Here is a 20411-nt window from a genome sequence, read left to right as displayed (position 1 = left end):
CACCCACATCCAGAAAGAGCCAAGGAGGCATTGTGGCAGACGTGCCCCTAAACTGGGAGTGAGACTTGGGTTTTAATCCTGACTCAGCCACTTGGTAACTGCATGACTTAGTGGTACAGAACAGGAATCTCTGGGGCCCTTACTCACACCAACCTGCAAGGACTCTATGAAGTACCTGTAGCACTCATCATTCCATCCCCTCCTCGTTAGTCCCATTAACATTGCCCTCACTAGGTCCTCACTGCTTTTTGCCTGGGATATTTTAACTGGCCTCCTAACTATTCATTCTTTTTGCCTCCGTCTCCCTTCTTTCCTTCCTTCAGATGGTGCTTCACACAGACATAAAATTATATTCACAAAACACACTCTAGATGATGTTTCTCATTTGCTTTAGAAACTTTCAAAAGATTCATGTTGTCCATAGGATAAAATTCAAACTCCTTATTGTAGCATTCATAGCCCTCTGCATACTGGTCCCAACATAACATGTGAAACTTCACTTTGTCTGAACTGAATTTCAAATGTAGTTGCGGTATGTATTTGGAAGGAAAAATATCCCAAATCTATTCTTTTTTCACTATCTTTATTTTTTTCATTTTTGGTGACAAGAGTCTCACTCTGTGGTCCAGACCGGAGTATAGTGCTATCAGAGCTTACTACAACTTTAAACTTCTGGGATCAGGTGATCCTCCCACCTCAGTCTCCCAAGTAGCTAAGACTGCACGTGCACACCACCAAGCCCAGCTAATTTTTAAAAATTTTTTCTGTAGAGACAGGATCTCTTTATGTTGCCTAGGCTGGTCTTGAACTCCTGGCCTCAAGTGGTCCTCCTGCTTAGGTCTCCCAATGCACTGGGATTACAGGCATGAGACACACACCCAGCCCTAACTTATTCTTTATACCAAAAGTAACACCGAGTCAATCAAAGATTTATCTATAAACTATTAAACATTAAAGTTTTAGATAATATCATAAGTAAATTTATTTATAATCTTGGAAGAGGAAAGGTATTTTGAAGCAGAACACAAAACCGGAAGTTCTCAAAGAAAACACTGATTATATTTTACCACATAATATTTGAAAAGTTATGTATGGCCAAAAAATGCCATTAGCAAAATCTAAACATAAATGACACAGGGGAAAAAGTTGTAACACAAATCACAGACAAGGGTCTAATTTCTTAGTTTAGGTAGAGTCCTTAAAAATCAATAATTTATAGAAATTAACAATATACTTTTTTTAAAGATGCTCAATCTCACGAAATAAAGGAATAAAATTCAAAACTATCAGATATTTTACACTCTTTAGAAAGGCAAACATTTCAAAGGTAACGACACTCATTGTTGCTAGAAAGATGGAGAAAAGGGTACTCCCCTGGATTGTTCACAAAACTGTTAATTAATACAAGTTTTTGGAAGTCAATTCATTAATATCTGTCAAACTATAAGATACATGTACCCTCTGATCCAGCAATTCCACTACTAGGAGTTTATGCTACCAATAAACTTATAAATATTTTCAAAGAATCACAACACACACCCACACCCACCCACACCCATATACCCATACACACACACACACACACACACACACACACACACACACACACAACTGTCAGTTGCAACACTGGCAATATTAGAAAACAAAAACAAAAATAAAATCTGGATACAGCCAGTGTTAATCAATAAAAGACTCGTTAAGATATAGTTCTATGATTGAATGCTATTTATAATGTTACTTGTAAAAGAATGTTTCTAATATGTGAAAATATTTATGATATAGTGTTAATTGGAAAATGGAAAAAACAGCTTAAAATATATTTGCAGTATGATTCTATTTTTTAAATAAAAGAGATGTGTATAATTTTTTACATAGAAAAAAGAATGTCAGGATCTACCACACATACACTTTCCTGTCATTTACATATTTTCTAAGTGCACATATATCTTTTTTATAATCAGAAAAAAATTACTTTAAATGTTTTCAACTTTCTGTAGAAAAGAGAAAGGAAAGGAAACAATCTGTGTCCTTCTATATTATATGTTATGCAATAAACACTACCTAGAGCCTATATTGCAAAGATTTTATAAAAGTTAATGATTAACTAAGTGTAACTCTTTGACAGTGCTACAGCTAGGCCGGGTGCAGTGGCTCATGCCTGTAATCCCAGCACTTTGGGAGGCTGAGGCAAGAGGATCACTTGAGGTCAGGAGTTCAGGACCAGCCTGGCCAACATGGTGAAACCCCATCTCTACTAAAAATACAGAAAAATTGGCCAGGTGTGGTGGCACACACCTTGTAGTCCCAGCTACTTGGGAGGCTGAGACAGAAGAATTGCTTGAATCTGGGAGGTGGAGGCTGCAGTGAGCTGAGATCGTGCCACTGCACTCCAGCCCGGGCAGCAGAGGGAGACTCTGTCTCAAAAAATAAATAAATAAATAAAATGAAAGTGCTACAGCTAAAATAATCTCTGTTTAGGATCTGACGGTAGGAAAAAGATAAGCTCCCACACGTTCTAATGCATTTAAGTAGCTCCATCTGCATTGCCTCATACATCAAATACTGTCATCCAATGTTGCTTAATCCATGTGTGTGTGTCTATATAAGTAGAACTGGGATGTAACTGCCTTAAATACTACAATTGCTGACTATAGGAAACCTCATCATCTGAGATCAGCACTTTATAAATTAGGTGAGTATCATAACCAGTGTGCAGGGATATATGCTGTATATCATTGGGAATAGCAGCAAAAAAGAACAAGTGATGTTCCTATTGCCATATATTCTGAAATATTTCTGATATAAAAATAGGAGAGTAATGAGTCAATTTTAGTCTGAAAAAAATGGTGAAAAGAGTGATCAAGGCAAAGAATTTGCAGGTTATTTGAAGAAAATACTTTTTCAGAATAGGATTTGAAAATATTTCCTGACTATGCTTTTGACTTATCATGCGGTTCTATAAAGGGTGTTGACTTTCTCTGTGTCAATGACTCCATTGTAAATGTGGTATTTTCAGCTTCTCTATCTTGCTCAATTATGCAAGCTAATACCGGTTTACGGCAAAGTTCTTCCAAGTGCGTTCTCTCAAACTAGTCCATGAGGGTGATAAGAGGGGAGAAAAATGTTATGAGATCAAATAACTACTGAAAACAATAGTTAAACAAAGGTACCCATGAGTCTTCAATAAAGGACTATCAACACCTTTTCTATGCCAACATGAATCTGACTCTCCCAGAGATAGAATGTAGATTGGAACATTTCCCATATTCATTTGAAAATGTAACTTTTTATTAAAATATTCTAAGATTATAAAAAAAGTAACTTTTTTTAATGACCAGGAATTGTTTTTTCTAGGATATAAGTATCTTTGGGTAGAAGAGAAAACAAACAACATCAAGGCAATGCAGTTTTTATGTTAGTAAAGTGTTACTTCATTATCTACTGTGTGCAGGTTACTATTTAAACTATTTTATGTACAACTTCAAATACAACTACAATTGGGTTCCCTATGTTATTATCCCAAATGTGTGATTACAAATTAACAACCATATTCAGAAACTTATTATTTCAAAGAAGTTGGACAACTGCTTTGTGTATAAAGAAAGGCTGAGTGTTTGGAGTTAAATTCCCGGTTCTGATTATTTTCTTCCTGTTTTGAGGCAGAAAGGGAGAAAGAATGGAGGGAGACAGGATAGGGAAGTACTGGCATCAAGATGGAAGTCAGGAGGCTAGATTCTGTTCCTGGTTCTGTTTCATAATCCTGGGCGAGGCACTTAATCTTCAGAGTTTCAGTCTACTCATCTGTAAAGTTAGGGGCTCAGTAAAATGATATGTAAGATCCTCTGCTTCTAAGCATTCTTGACCAACAAAGGTAGGAGAATCAGAGGAAGAAAATAAAAGTTCATGTGAAGTCTTCAAGCTGTGTGAGCACAACATTTACTCCCATGGCAAGACTGAGGGACAGAATAGGTAGTCTTCAACTGGCTGACCATTGAGGATTTTGCACATGGGACTGGATGTAAATAGGTGGCATGCACATAATGTTATAGCAGTTCTACCTAGACAAGATCATCTGGAGTTTCAGCCTCCAGAGGTTTGTCCAGGGACAAAATAAGGGTGCCTAAAGTTTACCTTCTAACGAGTCCTCTAACCCAAGAACTCAATGCTCTTCTTTTAACTGCTAGAAGAGATTATTCATATGAAGCTCATAAGAGATTTAAGTTGTAACCACTGCTGGGATAATTTGGTTTGTTTGTTTGTTTGTAGTGTGGCAAAACAGGAGGCCAATACTTAAAAAGAAGAAGCAATAATTATTGATAGAATTGCAGGCAATGTCAGAGAGTTTAAGACTGGAGAAGAAGTCCTGCTTCCTCCACAAACCACAGCACAGTGTCATACCCTGATGTCGAAGCCAGATTGCAGAACCATACTAAGAGAATATGGAATTTTCTGCAATTTATGATACAGAACTCCATATTTTTTCAGTACAATACAGTGACCCAGCTTGATCATCAAGGTATCACATCGATTGATGTCCCTTGCTTGAATCAAGTATTAAATTGGGGGTTGCAAGATGGTGATTTGTCTGATTCTGAGAGAGAAAGAAGAAAGAAACCAGCTAGGCAAATAGGGCAAAGTCCTCGGCAGAACTGCTCTTCTAACAAAGAGCAGCCTGAGACATCAAGCCGCAAACACAGATAAGGAAGCAAGCTCCAGCACAAAAGAGTGCCTTCTGTGTAATCAGCAAATTTCAAATTTCATATACATTCAGTTGGCCTCAGTGAACACATTCCTTTCCTTTTTTGGTTATATTCAAATAAGGAAGCTTGCTCAGGAGGGCATGCTTGAAACATGCCTACAGCTACACAGACAAGGGGAGTTACACTGAGCTAGGCATGTCCACAATGGAAGATTCTATCCCCAACACGTGCACAGTAAGGGAAGTCAAACAACATGAAGTAACTTAGGCTACAAGCCCACATGCACACTGGAAGGACAGCGTGGGGGTTGTCAGAAATTCATGCCTTCTGCAAATGACACACCTAGTCCTAACCAGTTTTTCACACCTTATGTAAATAAAGTACCCCCTCCCCACTAGCTCATTTATAAAAACCCTTGTATTCCACTATAGAACAGCAACCCTTTTTCAGGGCCCCTCTCTACAGCAGAGAGCTTTCTCTCCTTCTTTCATTTATTAAACTTCTGCTCTAACCTCACCCTTGGTGTGTCCACCTTCCTTGATTTCCTCAGTTGTGGCACCAAGAACTCCGGGTGGCATCCCAGACAACAAGGCCTATTTCAATGCTATCATTCCTTCTGTAATGACTAGACCCCTCCCTATTCAACTAGCCTCACTAGTTTTTTAGTGACTCTGCTTTCTGGCACAACAGGATGTTCCATGTTCACCACTACTTTACCAGCTCCAGATCTGGAGCAGCTGTTCCTTTCAGTGGAGAAAGTACTAAGAAACTAAGATATGGGCACACCGATATTGCTGACTCATATTTAACATTCCATAGGTTTTCTCATGACTTCTTTTATGTTTGTGTCTCCTTTCCCCTACAGTCAAAACCATGTAACATAATGTATCTACTTATTTCCTCTATACTAAAGTATAACAAAACAGTCTCAGAACTTCAGTACCAGTATTTCCACTATCTACAAAAAGAGTCCAACTCTGTAAAATAGTTGAAGAGATTTATTCTGAGCCAAATATGAGTGACCACGGCCTGTGACAAAGCCCTCAGGAGATACTGAGAACATGTGCTCAAAGTGGTTGGTGTGCAGCTTGGTTTTATGCATTTTAGGGAGACATGAGACTTCAATCAAATACATTTAAGAAATACATTCATTTGGTCCAGAAAGGTGGGATAACTTGAAGCGTGGGGTGGAGGGGTTCAGCTGGGAGATGGGTAAGGGATAAAAGACTACAGTCAACTGGGATCAATAAAAAGGAATGTCTGGGTTAAAATAAAGGATTGTGGAAACCAAAGTTCTTATTTGCAGAGGAAGCCTTCAGGTTGTAGGCTTCGGAGAGAATAGATTATAAAATGTCAATTCTAATACAGTGGTATTTGTGTATCTAAACATATCTAAACACAGAAAAAGTAAAGTAAAAATATGGTATGAAGATTAAAAAATGGTACACTTGTATTGGGCAATTAACCATGAATGGAGCTTGCAGGACTGGAAAATGAGTCTAGGTGAGTCAATAAGTAGTGAGTGAATGTGAAGGCGTAGGTCGTTACTGAGCACGACTATAGACTTCATGATCACTGTACACTTAGGCTACACTAAATTTATTTAAAATTGTTTCCTTTTTCCATAATAAATTAACCTTGCTTACTATAACTTTTTTACTTTATAAACTTTTAATTTTTTTAATGTTTTGACTCTTGTAATAACACTTAGCTTAAAATACAAACATCATACAGCTGTACAAAAATTTCTTCCTTTATATCCTTATTCTATAAGCTTTTTTCTATTTTAAACATTTTTAATTTTAATTTTTTACTTTTTACACTTTTTCCTTAAAATCTAAGACACAAACACACACACCCTAGTCTAGGCCTACACAGGGTCAGGATCATTAATATCACTGTCTTTCACTTCCATATCTTGCCCTACTGGAAGTTCTTCAGGGGCAATAACATGCATGGAGCTGCCATTTCCTATAACAATGTCTTCCTCTGGAATACCTTTTTGACAGAACTGCCTGAGGCTGCTTTACAATTAACTTGTTTTTTAATAAGTAGAAGGAACACGATCTACAATAATGATAAAAAGTATAGTATAGCAAATACATAAACCAGTAACATAGTCATTTGTTACCAAGTATTATATACTATGCATGATTGTATGTGCTATACTTTTATACAACTGGCAGTGCAGTGGGTTGTTTACACCACCATCGCCACAAACACGCAAGTAATGAATTGTTCTAGGATGTTACGATGGCTACAACAGCACTAGGTGATAAGAATTTATCAGCTCCACTATAATCTTGTGAGACCACCATTGTATATGCGCAATCCATTGACCGAAGCCTCATTATGCAGTGCAGAGTACCATATCCTAGCATGAATGCATAGTTAGAATACTATGTTCAAACTTTACTGAAATAATTATTTCCTCTATATGGTTATGTTACCAATTTGGTAGTGAGCTAGCCACAGTTGTTTCCGTTTGTTTTTAAGTTGAGACAAATGAACTAATATTATATTTTAATCCAACAGAATACTGAAAAATGAAGCCTAAAATGAAGTATTCAACCAACAAAATTTCCACAGCAAAGTGGAAGAACACAGCAAGCAAAGCCTTGTGTTTCAAGCTGGGAAGTAAGGACTTAAGTATCTCTGAATGTTTTACGCACTATTTTTATCTGTTATCAAATATTTACTACTCCAATGTTTATACATGCTATCTTATCAAAATCTACTAAGAATACAAGAACTAAAATAAAAAGAGATGGCACATAAGGGTATAATACAGCAGACTGGTTTTGAACCAACCATATATAGCCAACTTTGGCATATTTGATACATCACCAGGCAGGAATAGCTGAGATAATCTGAACCTGTGAATAGTGATAAACTTAATTATAGCCTTTTATATCAACCACTTTTTGCTCCACACACCTCCTGCTGCCAAACCCCCAAAACCTTTTCCCTGATAAACTAGCAAAGTTTTAAGCAGGTCCACTTTTATTCAACAAATATTCATTAAGACCTTTGGTGGTATCAGGCATGTGGTCTTAACTTGCTACTACTGATGAAGAAGAGAATAACAGATGAAGATATTTGAATAATCATCTTAGTCAATTTGTGTTGCCATAAAAATATACCTGAAGCTGGGTAATTTAACCCTTTTTCCATTTAGAAAAAAAAGTGCAGCTTGCTGCCAGTGCTTATTTAATTTTACATAAACATCTCTTTGAGGCTGAAGCAAATCTGATTTTCAATGCAAAAACAGAATACAAAAACTGTTCTTGGGAGTTATTTCTAAACAGAACTACCATCAGCATTGTCTATTTCAGAAAAAATGAGATTCACCAAATGAAACTTCAGCAAGCAACTAACTGTTCAAGAAGTGTTCAAGAATGTTAACATCACATGTAGGAATGCTACATTTTCTAGGATTTGACATTTTCAGCGATCAAGAATTACTATATTTTATCAATGAAAATACCACTACTAAAAACAGAATGCTATAAATAGAATGATGTCTTTTGTTTCCAAAGTTGATATACTAGAGAGATGTAAAAATAATAATAAAAGCAAGATCTTTCGTGGCAAAGTTATCTTAAACACTGCAGAAGCACTGCCAGTAATTATTCTCTGGGCAAATGGGAAAGGGTTAAAAACAAAAGAGGTTTATTTGGTTTACAGTTCTGCAGGCTGTACAAGAAGCATGGTGCTAGCATCTGCTTCTGGTGAGGGCTTCAGGCTACTTCCACTCATGATGGAAAGGGAAGGGAAACCAGTATGTGCAGAGGTCACATAGGGGGAGAATAGAGGGAGAACAGAAGCAGGAGAAAGAGGAGAGGAGGGACCAACCTTTTTTCAACAACCATCTTGCAAACTAAGAGTCAGAATTCGCTCTTGTGAGAATGGCACCAAGCTGTTCATGAGTGGTCTGCCCCATGATCCAAGTACCTCCCACAAGGCCCCACCTCCAACAATGGGGATCAAATTTCAACAGGAGACTTGGTGGGACCAAACCAACCAAAGCCAAACCATAGAAATAAAGCAGAACCAACAAATGATGCTCAAGTCTATCTAGCTGCAAACTCAGAGTTTGTAGTAAGACAGAAGGTAAGTAAAGTCAGGTGGCAGCTATAGGTCTGAGATTAAAGGGCTGTATAACTCTTTGATCCTTAAAATTATCTGTCCTAGGAAAGAAGCATGCAAATTTATTTATTTATTTATTTTCTGTTGAGACAGTCTCACTTTGTCTCCCAGGCTGAAGTGCAGTGGCACCATCTCATCTCACTAAAACCTCTGCCTCCTGGTTCAAGTGATTCTCCTGTCTCAGCCTCCCAAGTAGCTGGAATTACAGGCACACACCACCAAACCTGGCTAATTTTTTGTATTTTTAGTAGAGATGGGGTTTCACCAGGTTGGCCAGGCTGGTCTTGAACTCCTGGCCTCAAGTGATCCACCCGCCTCAGCCTCCCAAAGTGCTGGGATCACAAGCATGAACCACCGCACTTGGCCAGAAAGCATGCAATTTTAGGATCTGTTTTTCATATGGGAGCAGTAACACAAAAGTAAGTTAATGGAGCCTTGGTGAACAGGAAAGAAAATGGAGGATAAGGAATGATGGTGGGGACTGGCATAACCTTGTCCTTCATGCTCCTTTCCATTTCTCTGTACATCTTTAAGGCTAGAAAAGAAAGCAGAGTTCATATCATTTCTGTCTCATTCTGTCTTCCCTGAGGCTGTGGCCCACCCACACTGTTCTTTGGTGACCAGGGAAAGCACTAATTTGACTGTGGTTTCTGAACAACCAGGAAATCACAGCTAAACCAATCCTTTTACTTGTAGCTGAGTCAAAATGCTCTCTGTAGAAACAGTGACTCAGTGACTTTGCATCCCTAAATTGCCTCTCATAAAAAGTAAATTTTCTTTGTACCTCAGGAAGTATGGGCTCTTTATAGAAACTGGAATGAGGGAGTGGGCTAGAGTTTATGCCAGAGTTGGTGGTATTGATACAAAAGTTAAAATGTAACCCCTCTTTTAAGGGAACAGTGGCCCTAACTACTTACCTATACCATTTAGAGGACAGTGATAAAAATAATCTCAAACTCATTTGTATGGCTTTACAAATACATCACATTATTTTAATTGGCCCTTAACAGATCTTTCTTTCCAATAATATTGGCTCAGTTGAATATTGTCCTCCGCTCTTATTTGCAGGAAATATGTACCAAGACACCCAACAGATGCCTAAAACAATGGATAGTAATGAACCCTATATATACTATGTTTTTTCCTACAGATACATACCCATGATAATGTTTAATTTATAAGTTAGGCACAATGAGAGATTAACAATAACCAACAAAAAAGTTGAGCAATTAGAACAACATACTGTAATGAAAATAATGTGAATGTCTGCTCTCTCTCTCAAAATATCTTATTGTATTTCACTGTGGGTAACTGAAATCATGGAACATAAACCCACAGATGGGGGCAAGCAGGATAGAGTTACTGCACTAAAACTGTGATTATTTAAACAATCCTGGTGAAAAATTTGACAGATATCTCTGGGGTATGTGACAGGTGTAAACTGCTTCTCAACTCAAAATGCAAGATATGTCATATCTTGTTTTTCTAAATAAGCTGCTGCTCTAAGATGCCAAGACACAAGGCAAGAAAGCACATTTAATTCCTTCTCTTCTCTTGAGCTACCAGGATCCAACACAAGCCACAGTTCACAATGCTACAAAACTTAGTAGCCAACCACTGCAGGTGTCCCCACAGTCAGTCCCACATTGTGGTCACCCACAGGGCATTTTGCCTCTAATGCCAGCAGGGTACAGGACTTCATGACCTGGAGGAAAGCCTCTCACAACCCTTCCCTTCCCAGTTTCCAGGAAGCTACTTCCCTACTTCCCAGGGTCAGGCTTTTCTCTTCTCCTACTTTCTTTCCCCCACATCCATCAACACTTTCTCTTCCCTAAAAATCCAGCCGTCTTCATTCATGGATCTAGCCAGAGGTCACAATATGGGAGCCTTGGGATAGATCCATTCAGCAGGAGTATTTTATTAGGATTGAACGGTGTTATTGATATTTTCTAATTGAGTCAATTTTTTAAAAATAGGATATTTTTAATGAAAATCTAAATGTGTATAGTTTCTCTAAAAAAATCCAAAGATCTAGAAACACTGGGTCCATATCTTGCATGGCAATAGTTGGCTAGAACTGAGTACAGATCAACCCCTTTAGTTTGAGTCTATCCATAGAAGATCTGTTACAGTAAAGGAGATTTGACTTTATCCTGTAGACAGTAGGGAATCATTGAAAATGTTGAACTGAGGAATGATAAAATATTTTTACTTTACAGAGATCACATTGGTGAAGTGTGATGATAGTAGTGTGATGATAAAGTGAGGAGGCAAGAGTAGAAACAGAAACTGGTTAGAGGTCTACTGCATTAATCTAAGGGACTAATGATGAAGGTGTGACCTAAGACAACAGAATAGAGAGGACGGACTAGATTTCAGATATATTCAGAAGGTGAAATCAAAAAGACTTAATGACAGATTGAATGAATTGTAAGAATGGAAAGAAGGAAAAATAAATGATTCTCAGCTTTTTGATTTAAGAATTGGGTAGACGCCAGGTGTGGTGGCTCACGCCTGTAATCACAGAACTTTGGGAGGCTGAGGCGGGCGGATCATGAGGTCAAGAAATTGAGATCATCCTGGTTAACACGGTGAAACCCCGTCTCTACTAAAAAATACAAAAAATTGCCTGGGCATGGTGGCGGGCGCCTGTAGTCCCAGCCACTCGGGAGGCTGAGGCAGGAGAATGGCATGAACTCGGTAGGCAGAGCTTACAGTGAGCCGAGATCACGCCACTGCACTCCAGCCTGGGTGAGAGAGCAAGACTCTGTCTCAAAAAAAAAAAAAAAAAAAAGAATTGGGTGGATAATGATAGATAGTTGTACTATTTCTCAAGATAGGCAATTCAGGAGAAATATATTGGGGGCAGAAAAAGATAAAGACATTTTTTATTATAAGTACTGCCATGGTTTGAATGTCCCCTCCAAAACTCATGTTGAAATGTAATTACCATTGCGATAGTATTAAGAGGTGGAACCGGCTGGGTGCGGTGGCTTATGCCTGTAATCCCAGCACTTTGGGAGGCCAAGGCGGGTGGATCACGAGGTCAAGAGATTGAGACCATCTTTGCCTACATGGTGAAACCCCGTCTCTACTAAAAATACAAAAATTAGCTGGGCACCGTGGCGCACGCCTGTAGTCCCAGCTACTCAGGAAGCTGAGGCAGGAGAATTGCTGGAACCCAGGAGGCAGAGGTTGCAGTGAGCCAAGATTGCACCACTGCACTCCAGCCTGACAACAGAGCGAGTCTCCATCTCAAAAAAATAAAAATAAAAAAAAAGAGAGGTGGGACCTTTAAGTGGTGATTAGTAATAAAGGGTCTGCCCTCATTAATGGATTAATGCCATTGTCATGGGAGTGGGTTAGTTATTACAGGATTGGGTTTCTGATAAAAATGATGAAGTTCAGTCCCCATCCTTTCTTTGCCTCATGTGCACTCTCACCATGTGTGATGTCTTCCACCATGTGATGACACAGCAAGAAGGCCCTCATCAGCTACAGCCCCTCAATCTTGGACTTCTCAACCTCCAGAACCAGACACCAAATAAAACTCTTTTCTTTATAAATCACCCAGTCCATGGTATTTTGTTATGGCAGCAGAAAAGAGACTAAGACCAGTGTACTTTAGTTTAAGGTAGCTGCAGGTCAGCCAGGTAGAGATATCCAGAATTCAGAAGATATACACAGAAACAGACAGCTATGCTTCAAAGTAGCTGGGTCAAAATGACTTGGGGAGAAAGAAAAACAGATAGAAAGCTCAGGAAAAAGACCAAAGATAGAGTTACAGTTTGGGGAGTCATCAGCCTCTAAAAAGGTGATTGAAGTCATTGGAGCAAGCATGATTGCCCAGGAAGAAAGTTTAAGAGTGAGAGAAGAAAAAAAGTCAAAACCCTGAGGAGAACCAACATTTATGAGCAGACAGTAGAGGGATAACTAACAAAGAGACAAGGTGCAGTAGTCAGAGAGAAACAAGAAGAACCTAGGGAAACTGGTGACATGGCATAAGGAAAGAGGGGTTCAAAGAAAGAAGTGGTCCTGAGAGTCCAATGCCACAGACAGGTCAAGGGTAGTAAGCAGTTAAGAAGACACCTTGGTAAAATCCGTGCTTGGGGAAGAAACGAAAGATGGAGTGATTCACCTCTGTGGTTTCTATCAGCCATAGTCTGGTTCTCTGAGTGGCAGAATTATAGAAAGATTTCCAGGGCCCTTCCTATTTACTCACAAGAAATCCCTGAGGGATTCATGCTGCTGTTATGATTAAATTAGCTATGGGAATTTTCTTAAAATTCATACTAAGCCACTGCCCTCAGCGAGCAGGCAGGATAGAGACATGGAAAGTGGTAACAGCCCTTATATACATTTGAGCTGGCTCTTTGACCCCAGTGGAATGCTCTCTCCTGCAAAGTCCACATGTCCACGCCAGCTTTGCACTTTCCTCTCCAGAACACAACCCTCACACTTTCAGCTTCCCAAAACACCAAAGCATATGTTCTTCAAAATTCTCCTGATGCAAAGTGTTTTCAATACTTCAAATGTAGTAACCCCCATCCTTGAACTATAACCAGTGCTTGTCCTACTAGATGCTAGCCCCCACACGTACATCTTTAACTTTCTTATCTCCTAAAGACTTCCACATCTTCAGTACTTCCTCAGTATTGTGACCCTCACTTTTAACTACCCAAGACTGATATCCTGTTCCCCCCAGAGTCCACACTCAGTATTAGGCATGCCTATCACGTTCCCATGTGATGCTGACTAAAATATAAAGAATATAAGGAGTGAGTGTTCTTTCAGTTATCATATTATGCCTTTTAGCTCTGAAAAGACAATGTGATATAGTTGCTATGGTTTGAATGTTTCCACCAAAACTCATGCTAAAATTTAATCACCATTGTAACAGTGTTGAGAGGTCAGATCTTTTTTTCTTTTCTTTTCTTCTCTTTTTTTTTTTTTTTTTTTTGAGACAGAGTCTCGCTCTGTCGCCAGACTGGAGTGCAGTGGCACTATCTCAGCTCACTGCAACCTCCGGAGAGGTCGGATCTTTAAGATGTAATTAGGTCATGAGAATTCCACCATCATGAACAGATTACTGCTGTTATCATGGGAGTGGTTTGGTTATCAAGAGACTGGGTTTGTTATAAAAGTGAGTTCTCCGGATTTCCTCTCTGACTTAAGTACTCACTGCTGCCTTCCACCATCAGATGATCCTCACCAGATGCCAGCATAATATTCTTGGATTTGCCTGCCTCTAGAAGTGTAAGAAATAAATTTCTATCTTTTTTTTTCTTCTTTTAGAGACAGGGTTGCACTCTGTCACCCAGGCTGGAGTGCAGTGGCATGATTATAGCTCACTACAGCCTCAAACTCCCAGGCTCAAGCAATCCTTTGGTCTCAGCCTCCCAAGTTGCTGAGACTACAGGAGCAGGCCACCATGCCCAGCTACTTTTTTTTTTTTAATTTTTTGTAGAGACGGTCTTACTGTGTTGCCCAGGCTGGTCTTGAATGCCTAGCCTCAAGCGATTTTCTTGCCTCAGCCTCCCAAAGTGCTGGGATTACAAGTGTGAGCCACAGCACCTGGCCAACAAATTTCTTTGCTTTATAAATTACCAAGTCTATGGTATTCTGTGATAGTAGCAGAAAATGAATTAATACAACAGTCAGTAAAGTATTGTATTAAATTACTTGTCAGGAGAATAAGTACAATGCTGGCTCTGGCACTAGTTTTCTTTATGAATTATCTTTGTAAGTGTAAAAGCACTAAAATATAAATACAAGATACCACAGTTGATATTTCTGCATTAAGAATCAATGGTAGAGAGTTCTAGAGTGGGTGTGAATATAATTAAGTGGTCTTCCCTTATTAAATCAGTTGAAGATAGTTAAAGGTACCTACTCATCTGAATTGGAAGCAAGATGTGGATTAATTCAAAATAATAGCTAATAAAAGCTTTTCCACTTATCTTTAAAAAGCATTATTTTAGGAAGGCAAATCCACTGGAGAATTTTTTTAACTCATAAAATGAATCCCAGAGTCACAAATAATATTTTATTTTCTGAATTACTGTGACTAATTGAAATTTGACTTCATTGTATAAATTGCTTGATAATTCATTTACTACATAATGTTAAAAATTGAGATCCTATGACTCATGTGTTACAATTTTCTTTTCTACCTGATTCTGAAAGACTTTTTATGATTTTCCAAGTAGCAAATTTAATTTTCTTTTTGAGACTTTGATTTTTCTTTAGCAAAATGAAATAATTACTGAATAATTAAATTTTTTACTTTGACTGATTTAATTTGAATTTGCATTTTGTTAGTCCCTCAAATTGTAGTGTAGCATTTTCTTAGATGGCGGTAAGTGGATGGTGGTGGAAAGAATAGGTTTGATTTTAGGCACACTTCAGTCATAACTTCTCACCAGCTCTGTAATCTTGGGCAAGTGTCATGACTCCTGAGAGCCTCAGATTATCATCTGTAAAATGGGGACAATAATGTCCATCTTGCAAGATTATTATGAAGAATTAAATGGAGACATACGTAAAATCATTAGCACAGTGTTTGGCCCACTGTAGACACTTAGCAAATGGTAGTTATTTTAATATCAGTAACCTTTGTAGACTTCAGCAATCCCTCCAAAATTATTAAAAGTGTTCTAGACAAGGAGAAAAGATTGCACATTTCATATGAGTAAAAGATACCCCTCAATTAGGCAAAGGTTGATATATGTTGGATACAGGTTCACACTCCCTCATATGGAATTCTGAAAACCAAAATTTTTTTCTAAAGACCTAAAGTTTTTCAGAACTTATTTGACAGCAAAATATGACCTAAACTCATTTCTTGGTTAACTCCTGATGTGAACTAACATAAGGTCTTTATTTCACTTTGTGTAAATTTTCCTATGTTTCATTATAAAATTAACTAATTTTGATTATGGGGTGCTGCCCCCATCTCTTCTGGGGTGCTACATATGTGCACTATATGCTCTATATTACAATCCTAAAATCTAAAAAACTCTGAATTTTGAAACACAGCTGAGTTAAGGATTTCTGATAAGATACTGTGAACCTGTACTTGCTTTCTTGGTCTGCTACACTCAGGATTTGTAGAAGGATAAAGATGAATGGAATGAAACAGTCTCACAAGTTTTTCAATTGTTTAGAATCCCAACAGAAGGCCAAAGAAGTTTGCCCCATGTACTTTATGAAGCTCCGCTCTGGCCTTATGATAAAAAAGGAGGCCTGTTACTTTAGGAGAGAAACCACCAAAAGGCCTTCACTGAAAACAGGTAAGGGGAACCGTACATTCTCTGGCAATAGTGATAAGTATCTGTTTGCCTTCACTTACCACATCTAAATATGCAATTATTTTTCCTCACTCCAAGGTTCCTTTTGGAAAATATTAAGAATGATGAACTGGTTTTTAGCTATTTTTAAAAGGGCATATAAAGAATTTTCAATAGCATGAGAGAAATGATTATGTTATAATGTTAAGTGAAAACAAAAGATACATAACTATGTGTAAATATGTTTACAATATTTTTAAGTGATTTTTTTAATTTAAAGGAAATAGGTTTAAGCACTAATAGTGCTTGCCTTTTGGGTGTTGAGACTGTGGGTGACTAGTTTTCTTCCTCCTGATCTCTAATGAGTGTGCTTCTACTGGGGAATAAGTGTGCCAAGAGGTATCAATCCCTTTGGACCATGCAGTGGCCAAAGCCCTGGAGTCAATCACTACTCTCAGCAAGCAGCCTTAACTGGGAATCCTCAAAGGGGCATTTGTGCAGAGTGGGGATTGATGGTCTATCCCTAATCCCATCCGGTCTGCAGGTAGAAAGCACAAAAGACATCTAGTACTCGCTGCCTGTCAAGAGCAGTCTACTGTGGAGTGCTTTGCCTTTGGTATATCAGGGGTCCAGAAATATACTAGAGCACTTCATGATTCAAGTATCACAGGTATGACTGGTTACAGGGGTGATGTGGGAGTGAGGAGGGAGGTATGACACAGGACCCCGGAAAGTGCTACTCCAGGTAGCAGTCCCAAGTCTGTGTCTTTAACGTGTACCAGAAACTTCTGCCCATTTGCAGCTGATGTACCCATCTAATAGTATCCAAAGTAGGTGCAAGGTAGCTGTTCTAATAATGCACATGCATTCTCTAGTTAGCACTCCATCATTATTTTGAAATACTTGCAATGGATTGGAATCCCATGGTCATTAGTTTTGGTGAAAATATGTTATCTTTTGGGAAAAAAACACATTTTCCCCCCAAATTTCAACATTTTGACCATGAAAGAAAAGAGCTATTATATTTTTAAATATAATTCTAACACTTTATACATTTTAAGTAGTAGTTAAGATGGTTTTAAATGTTATCACTTCCTTGTATAAGGTTCCAAGTTGATGATGACTTCAAGAAGTGAAGAGATCATCATTAAAAAAAAAACTTGGCCAGGTGTGGTGGCTCACACCTGTAATCCCAGCACTTTGGGAGGCTGAGGTTGATGGATCACCTGAGGTCAGGAGTTCAACCAGCCTGGCCAACATGGCGAAACCCTGTCTCTACTAAAAATACAAAAATCTGTTTGTTGTGGTGATGTGCACCCGTAATCCCAGCTACTTGTGAGGCTGAGGCACAAGAACTGCTTGAACCTTGACAGAGGTTGCAGTGAGCCGAGATCATGTCAGGGCACTCTCGCCTGGGCAACAAGAGCGGCTGTCTCAGAAAAAAAAAAAAACAAAAAACAAAACAACAACAAAAAAAAACAACTTTACCTGGAAATTGCATTTGCCATTTCAAGCATTATTCCTGCTATAAATGTCCTAAATTCCCAGAAGCAACACTGAAGTTTCTCATTAAGTATTTCTAAATCATTTACTTTAGAAGTTCATGTACAAATTCAGTATGTAACATTCTCCTTAATATTTTGTATACTATTTTTTTCCAGGCCCCATCTAAGTAGTCCCTAAATCTGTTCCAGTTTACCTCAGCAGGCTATAAAAATATTATCATTTTCTATGGGTATTTTGACACTTTTTAAAAGTTGGGAGCACTGCACTAAGTGTCCCTGTTATTTAGCCAGAGGAGAGAACAGGGCTTATATCCGCATTCTCCAGGACTGTCAGAAACTTCTGGGTAACTCCATACTTTATAGATGAACATTCATTTATCCATGTCTATCAAAATACAGTCCCTTCTTTACCACAGTCCCCAGACCAAGTGGTGTCATGAAGTGAAGGTTTCCTCAAGCAATGTCTGTTGCTTTCCATTTTCTTTTTCCCCACCAAACCCTCCCATAAGCACACTCACATGGCCTCCCAGGGCCTTCATGCAGGACACTAGCACCTTTAATCCCATTCAAGGGTCACATCTCAGCCTTTTAGCTATGTAAAACTTGTATCAAAGGCTTTAATCTAGCCAACAGTGACATACAAAATGCAACTCAAATTGCAAAAATGTTTTTTGAGGGAGCATTTTTTAAAAAGGTTGCCAAAAGAATTGTGCCTGACAAATTTTTGAATTCTTAACAACAGGAATTTCACCTATTACAGAGTATCTTGCTTCTCTAAGCACATACAATGATCAATCCATTACTTTTGCTTTGGAGGAGGAAAGTTATGAGATATATGTTGAAGACTTGAAAAAAGATGAAAAGAAAGGTAGATTATTTTCTTTTTCTATAATAATGTAATAATGACTAATAAAAGTAAAACATTTTAATAAATCTACCAAACTTTAAACAATGGATTAGCTTAGACATGGCAAACAGGTCATGCTGTGTGCTAACTCTAATGCATTGGCAGTGGGTGCCTGAATCCACTTCTATGTCAAGATGGATTCAGAAGCTTTGTCAGGTTCATCAGAGAAGAATGCTGACATTGAAATGCAGTATCTGTTGTGAAAGATGGAAAGAGGGGCCACATGTATTTGCTATCTCTAAATTATCCACTAGATCTTTCTAGCCTTATTAGTATCACCAAAGTACAACCTTTATGCCACTGCTATGAAAAATATTTTAAATATTTTAATAACAACTATATTGGAGAATTCATCAGAGCATATTCGTGCATTTTTGAGACCTTTCTCAAAACCACAAAAGATTTGTTTTTATTGATATATAATAAAAGGGGAGGATATTTTCTGATGTTATGTGTGTGTTGGAACTGAAAACTTAACAAAATTGTGTCTCACCAGAGGGATTTTATGCATTCTCTTTCAGATAAGGTGTTACTGAGTTACTATGAGTCTCAACACCCCTCAAATGAATCAGGTAATTTGGAGGGCTGGGTAGCTGTAGTGCTTGAATTCTTAAGTATGGGGTAAAGATAAATCCAAAAAAATCCTTTTTGCCCCATAGGAAAAAAGATAGTCTCAGAAGGTTATCTCCAACCCAAGCTCATGGTAAAACCTTAGATTCTCAGAGGATGCATTCTCATCCATTTTACAGTTTAATCGTTAGGATAAAGTTTTGGCTACACTTAATACAGATCCAAAACAAGAGTGGTTTATGCTAGATAAAACTTTCTGTCTTAGCCAGGGCTGCAATGGCTCAACAAGTTGTCCAGGGAACCCATCTCCTTCTATCTTGTGGTTCTGCCAACATCTACATGGTTCAAGAGTACTTGGGAGCATGACAATGCCTGGTCAGCAGGACACAGAAAAACAGATATATGCATTCTATTTCCCTTTAAGGGTACAATCTAGAAGTTGCACCTAACACTTCCTCTTATCTCACATTGGTCAGAACTCAGTTGTATTACTACACTTAGCCATAAGAAGGCAAGCTGGGGAATGTTCTATTACTATCCCAAAAGAGGAATGAATATTGGGTGACACTATGAGTGGCTTTACATGCAGACAGGAAAGCTGATGCCCAGAGAAGTAACCATTAGGGTCACAACTCTCCAATTAAAAAGCATATAAGAAAACTAATTTCTCTCCGGTTTATAAGTACCCTCTACTTATCAGTGCCTCTTGAACTTGGGTACAAATACTTCTAAGATACCTGTTAGTGAATGAAGTAATTGTTTTATGTAACATCTTAGACTTTTTTCCTGGGTGTTGAATTCATTTAAATAAAGATGAGTTATAGTTCTTAACTTTATCATTTATACTTTCTTAATTGTAAGGTGATGGTGTTGATGGTAAGATGTTAATGGTAACCCTGAGTCCTACAAAAGACTTCTGGTTGCATGCCAACAACAAGGAACACTCTGTGGAGGTAAAAAAAAAATTTTATCTATATCTATATATATGATTACAGAACTGTCATGAATGACTCCACCAACTTGTGTAGATTTGGGTGTTGGGGTATTTTGCAGAAGGATTTTTTTGTGTTCTATTGTATATAAAGCACAATCACTTACTACAAATGACTTGCTTCTAGAGTAAGGAAGGGAGGAAAGTGGCATGTATGTCTTTGCTATTGAAAGTCTGCTCTCTGCCAGCAGCAGAGCATCACCTGGGAGCCTGTTAGAAATGCAGGATTCTAAGCCCCCCAGAAATAAATCAGAATCAGCATATTTTAATAAATCTCCAGGAAATTCATATGTGCCTTAA

The 20411-nt window shown here is 38.2% G+C and overlaps 1 protein-coding gene across 3 annotated transcripts in view; it reads left to right on the top strand.

The window, feature by feature from the left end:
- Window positions 1-20411, top strand: part of IL33 (interleukin 33) — a 41985-nt gene that overhangs the window by 18487 nt on the left and 3087 nt on the right. For all 3 annotated transcript variants that reach the window (XM_001142136.7, XM_054658663.2, XM_016960574.4), the window contains exons 2-7: window positions 7236-7337; window positions 16016-16141; window positions 16683-16808; window positions 18386-18511; window positions 19072-19122; window positions 19982-20073. In XM_001142136.7, coding sequence (XP_001142136.4) covers window positions 7247-7337; window positions 16016-16141; window positions 16683-16808; window positions 18386-18511; window positions 19072-19122; window positions 19982-20073 — 612 coding nt within the window. In that variant the 5' untranslated portion in view covers window positions 7236-7246. The remainder of the gene's footprint in view (window positions 1-7235; window positions 7338-16015; window positions 16142-16682; window positions 16809-18385; window positions 18512-19071; window positions 19123-19981; window positions 20074-20411) is intronic.

This window comes from Pan troglodytes, chromosome 11 (assembly GCF_028858775.2).
Source record: "Pan troglodytes isolate AG18354 chromosome 11, NHGRI_mPanTro3-v2.0_pri, whole genome shotgun sequence".
Classification (NCBI taxonomy): domain Eukaryota; kingdom Metazoa; phylum Chordata; class Mammalia; order Primates; family Hominidae; genus Pan; species Pan troglodytes.
This window is presented reverse-complemented; position numbering and strand designations above follow the sequence as displayed.